The sequence below is a fragment of the Monopterus albus genome, unplaced genomic scaffold (genome assembly GCF_001952655.1).
Source record: "Monopterus albus unplaced genomic scaffold, M_albus_1.0 scaffold206.1, whole genome shotgun sequence".
NCBI classification, from domain to species: domain Eukaryota; kingdom Metazoa; phylum Chordata; class Actinopteri; order Synbranchiformes; family Synbranchidae; genus Monopterus; species Monopterus albus.
The window spans coordinates 660,564-665,931 of record NW_018128086.1 but is presented as its reverse complement, the minus strand read 5'-3'; the positions used below and the strand labels follow the sequence as shown (position 1 = coordinate 665,931).

Below are 5,368 nucleotides of genomic sequence, written 5' to 3'. Positions count from 1 at the left end.
CGGCGGCCCCCCCGGCGGAGCCGGCAGCCGGGCGGGCAGCGGAGGCAGCAGTCGCCGCGGCAGCGATGCCTCAGACGCATCAGAGCTCCAGGACGCTCACTCCGTCTGCTCCGACACCTCAGACACCCCGAGACGACCTGGTGCTGGGGCCAAACCCTCCAAGATCCCCACCATCTCCAAGAAGACCCCCAGTCCAAAGACCCCAGGGTCTGCAAAGAAGTAACACCACCCACAAAGAAACCAGAGCTGAACCGTTACTACTCCATTTCACAGGAGGAGGACCGCTGTTGTCGGCCATCTTGGGTGTACCAGCTCTTTGATCTGAACATCCATCCACAGCGCTGATATTTATTAAGGGAAAGAAGGAGATGGATAAGATGAGTGAATCTCCTTCTCACTCTTTCACCAGTCTCCTAAACCGACTGGAAACATGCACCAGAGAAGAAGAGTTCTGGCCTGGCAGTCCCAGGTCAGACTGTGTGGGTTCCCCTTTAAGAAGTAACCCCAGGTTGCCTTCCAGTCTCCTGCTTTGTCTTTCCGACGTTCCCCACCAGCATGGAACCAAACACCGACTGACTTGACGTGATGCTGCCTTACTCTGTGCTGCACACTTTTGTCCCAGTCAGACAGAGCAACAGAGAAAGTCTGTAAACTGCTTTATACCACACAGACACACAAATACACAGTTTAACACAGGCGGGATAGGGAGTGAGACACCACCACCACGGCTGCAAAAACAAAAAAGGCTCAAATGGCATTCAGGAAAAAAGAAAAGAATTGTTGGTTATTATTTTGGATTGTGGGTCAGATGCCTTAACGATGAGCTCAAAAAGAAAATATGCAACGACTGCCTTGTCCTGAGAAAAAAGCGTCTCCTCAGCAGATCTGCAGAGGCAGGCACCACGTTTGTAGAGCTCAGGAGGCGGGAAACGCTGTCCGACACACACACACACACACACACACACACACACACACACACACACTCGGGCTAACCTCAGCCTCACAGGGTCTGTGGTGATGCTGCTGAGGGCCAACGCTCAAATAACGCAGAGCAAGTTTCTCCCACCTGCTGGAACACTAGGATCAACCTCGTGCGTGCATTTCAGCAAAGGGCAGTGTGGTTCTGCCCCAAGCCAGCGTAATAATCCGACACACAAAAATCACAACCCTGGCAATAGAAAGGACTATTTTTATGGTGACAGTCAACTAACAGCACATTACTGACAGTATACGACACGTGTAACTTAGCCATGTCAATGACCGTCTTAGCAGAATCTGACAACCAGCATGCACTAATTGTCTCTTCCTCTGCAGCTCCACCTTAATGTCTGCACTGCGTAGCCCTTAGCAGCGCACACACGCACACACACACACACAAGGGTGGTGTGTATGGTGCGTCTTTGTTACAGGAAATAACAGAAGTCATTAGCTTGAGTCACTGTATGCAAACTTTTAATTTGCAAATATCATTTTGTCTCTTCTCTTTTTCTGGTTAATTTATAATCCAGCTGTACTTTTGTTTTCTAGCTTGGAAAGAAAAATCTATTTATTTTGCAGTTTCTTGTCATATCACCGTGGGCAGAGACTGATTCAGTATTATGGTTAATGAAATCCTGATTTTTGTACCAAGGAAGTGTCCGCTCTCTGACATTACCTGTGTGTGTAAGGTGTGTTTCTACTTCATTGTAACATGACGTCATTCACTTGGCAGCCTCGTTTGTTCATTTTCTTTTTGCTAATGACTACATTTCCCACACCACGACCAAAGGGGTTTGCCCTTCATGTGTAGAGAGAATTACGAATATGAATGACAGGAGTCCTGGGCAGAGGGGACCAATGAGAGCGGGTTTCCTCCCTCAGGTCCCGCCCCAGCGTCTGCTCTTCTAGGCTTTTTTCAAATGTCCCGTCGCTGACGGGACGGGTTGTCTCTGTGTTATCTCAGTGTAAGAGATGAAGTTTGTGAAAGCAAATGACGTTACAGTAAGAAAGAAGTCATCTTAAGGTGATTTTTATTTATTTAAGGTCTCTGAGGGGGGTTCTGGGCGCAGGAGACGAGTCGACCACCTTTTGATGCTGTGCTACTGTGTGATGATGACGACATGGAGGGAGGGGGGTTACTAGGAGTCAACTGTGTTGAAGTAAAACAAAAAACTAAAATTATAAACAATTTTTTGTTCTGTTTTTGTATTAAAGATATGCTTGCAGTAAAATTGGCTCTTGTCTTTGATTTGGGTATTTTGTGTATTTTGTGCATATCAAACCTGAAAGCTGCAGTGTGTGTGTGTGCGCGCGCGCGTGCCATAGTAACTGGTTCCAACCTCTCATGTCTTGAATCTGTTTGGCATTTGCACTGTTTTTCAGGCAAAACCGAGCAACCCCAGTACATCAACATGAGCTCTGGGAACTTGTTGGGCATTTTAGACTTAATGAATAATGAATTCATTGGGGAAAATGAAGATTTTGCAGTTTTTCTTCAGGGTTTTTTCTTTGAGAGTTGTTTTTTTCTGTATGATTGATTATTGTTAACAACTTGGCTTTTGAAGGGTAAATGAAGATGTTAAACTGCACACACTTTAGTTGTGCACTTAGAACTAATTGTGTGTTTTCTGTTGTGATTGTCTCACATTGTTCGTGTTTTTCTGTCGGGGTGATGTGTTTTTATGTGCATCACATGACGTTTATTTTCTTTTTACATCTACATTTATCCAAAATCCTAACACGACCTCTTTCCAAGTAGGGTTACATGTACATGTGTTTATCATTTATAGTGACTTGAGTGGGTGTAATTTTGTTCTTTTCTCGTGCATGTGCATGCCTTCGGTCACTCGTGCCCGGTAACAGACCGCTGAGGCAGTGACCGGACATTTCTAGGTAATTATCCTGTAAGAGATAAGGACACGCCCGGCTGCGTCCTCACTTCAGCGCACAGACAGCAGGTCAACACAGAGGTGGTGCTTTCCAGTGTTTCTAATCATTTGAAATGTCTCTCCATTCTGTCTCAGCGTTGGGATTTGACATCCTCCATCACAGTCTGAGACAGAGGGAGCATTTGAAAATAGCTTTGTTTAGTGGCGATGATGAGACCTGAGTCCACCCCCTGCAGCTGCGTGTACAAACACTCCTCTCGCTTGCTGTCAGCCCAGACTCTCTCTGATGACAGTCCTCGCTCTTTTCCACCACTTCTCCCTTTGAGGAATGTCGTTCTTCACTTTGCTTGGGTTTACGTGGTTTTAAGGGCACTACTTAGTCTTATTGTCACCCCTCTTCATCTTCCCTCTCTCCTCTCACCATTATCTCTCCGGGCAAGTTGCAGATGTGCAGAGAGAAGAAAAACAAACTGGGCAGAGCGTCAATTTCCTGGCATGTGGGACTCGCCCTTTCGGCCAGGACAGAATGAACCGTGGTCTCTTTGGTTTGGTCAGTGTTATTCATGCCTTTCAAAGTGACCACAAGTACCAGGCCGCTTTGAAGGCAGAGTACACAAACACAAGCTGGCACAGAGCTGAACCTCACTACTATATTTGAGTCACTTCTTCCTCCCCGATCCTTTTGGCTTAGACACACATGCACTGAGTGCGTTGCTGCAGGACGAGCTTGGCAAACTAACGGCTCAGCGGGGAATCGTGTTTTGCAGCACAACGCAAAACCTGCCACTACTGCGCACGAGTGTTCAGGAGTTTCCAAAAGTGTGATGACAAATCCCCCAAATACATCGCCGAAGACATTTTCCTTTAGCCTCCCAGTTAAAACCAGATCTCGATATTAGAGAAAAACTGTAAAAATGTGGGGAACTATTTCTGGCCATTAGCTCTTCAGTAATTGTGCCTCAGGCGCGTGCACAATGGAAATAAGTTAAGTGCCATTTTTCACATTTGGGATTTACTTTCATACAATGTCAAACTAGAAACTTGTAGGCAGTAGGTAGCTGTCTACCAAAGCTACTGCCCAGTGTGTTTATCTGCTGTGGTTTAGTCCTGTGTCCAGATCCAAAGAAACAACTAAACTAAAGAGCTGGAGAAAAATGTGATTGGCTCTAAATGGAAAAAATAAAACCAAATGCCTGGAGATTAAAGGAGGAGTAGAAAACATCATTTTAGTTGTAGCCATTATTTTTTTGACTTGACAGATAACATCATACTGTCTTTTTGCTCCATTGTGACGCGTGTCTGGCCGTGAAACCCTCGCACTATGTCACATTTAAACGGCGCATCAGCCACTTGACATCTGTCCCTGAGCAGCTCTATGAAAGGACACAGTCATGAGAAGATATGGGTGGAGGTAGGAGGCAGAGAGAGACGAGGCCTCCCAGGGAGACCACTGGGAGGGGTGACGAGGCGGACCCTGGGAGGGAAACTCCCTCCTGGTTGTGAACAACTGCCCCACACCGCAGGCTTCATTCACAACAGCTCAGTGTGCACATGAGCTGCGACAGGGGTCAGAAAACCTCTCGCCTGCAATCAGGAAACAACTTCCTGGAGCTATTGCCTTTATAAACTGGATAACGAAGGACATCTGGAACTCCAGAGAGGTGTGGGTGGGGGGGGTGAATAAGTCCTCGACGATGACTGGTTAAAGGCTTTCAGCAGTGATTCTCTTGAGATTTCTGGCTGAACGTTGATTCACTGCAGGTGCGACTTCATTTCGTCCTGAGGTAAAAAAAAAAAAACCCGGAGCAAATGTGATGACGCGCATCTCGCATTTCACTGCAGTCTGTCTGGCATCTGCTCATCACTGAGGTTCCTTTGCATCCTGCAAGTTTACAGCTTCAAAGCACAGACCAGTCTTTCATAGGTGGGTTGTTTGTCTGGCTGAAAAGCAAACAAGGTTGTAGTTGTGCATTATTGATGTGAGAGGTGAGGGAGTTAATTTTCTTCAAAATTAGAGAAGGTGGAAGAGAGACAGATAAACAGAGGCAGCTTCAGGCGGTAAACACGTCCCGTCCAGAGCCACCTCTCACCTAAACACCACCAGGCATAAATCAGCGCTGTGTTTGTCTCTGGGGACTCTGCAGACAAACTGGAGCAAGTAGGAGAAGCTCTGGTAACAGGAGCAAAGACCACCTGAATCACAAGCGTATTTGTGAGTTAGTTAGTCCGCAGACGAAGCACAGCCATGGCCTCAGACGTCTTCTACAGCCTCTCCTTTCTTTGCAGCGAGATGAGCAGCAGCATCTCCTTCCAGCAGCACACTGGGTCCACCTCCAGGCCCCAGCGGCCTTTCCTCCACCTCAGGACCCTGCTCCTCCTGCTCTCTCTCTACCTGTGGAGCCAGCAGGCCGAGGCCGTGGTCCAGTCCAGCTTCAAACGGCTCAGCAGCCGCGAGAAGAAGGAGATGCAGAAGGAGTTTCTGTCCATCCTGGGTCTGCCCG

General features: G+C 47.3%; 2 protein-coding genes across 2 annotated transcripts in view; both read left to right on the top strand.

The window, feature by feature from the left end:
* Window positions 1-769, top strand: part of macf1a (microtubule actin crosslinking factor 1a) — a 192,321-nt gene extending 191,552 nt beyond the window's left edge. The window contains 1 exon segment of the mRNA XM_020618510.1: window positions 18-769. Coding sequence (XP_020474166.1) covers window positions 18-223 — 206 coding nt within the window. The 3' untranslated portion in view covers window positions 224-769.
* A 3,648-nt stretch (window positions 770-4,417) lies between these two features.
* Window positions 4,418-5,368, top strand: part of bmp8a (bone morphogenetic protein 8a) — an 8,814-nt gene continuing 7,863 nt past the window's right edge. The window contains exon 1 of the mRNA XM_020618514.1: window positions 4,418-5,366. Within this exon, the coding sequence (XP_020474170.1) occupies window positions 5,113-5,366 (254 nt within the window). The 5' untranslated portion in view covers window positions 4,418-5,112. The remainder of the gene's footprint in view (window positions 5,367-5,368) is intronic.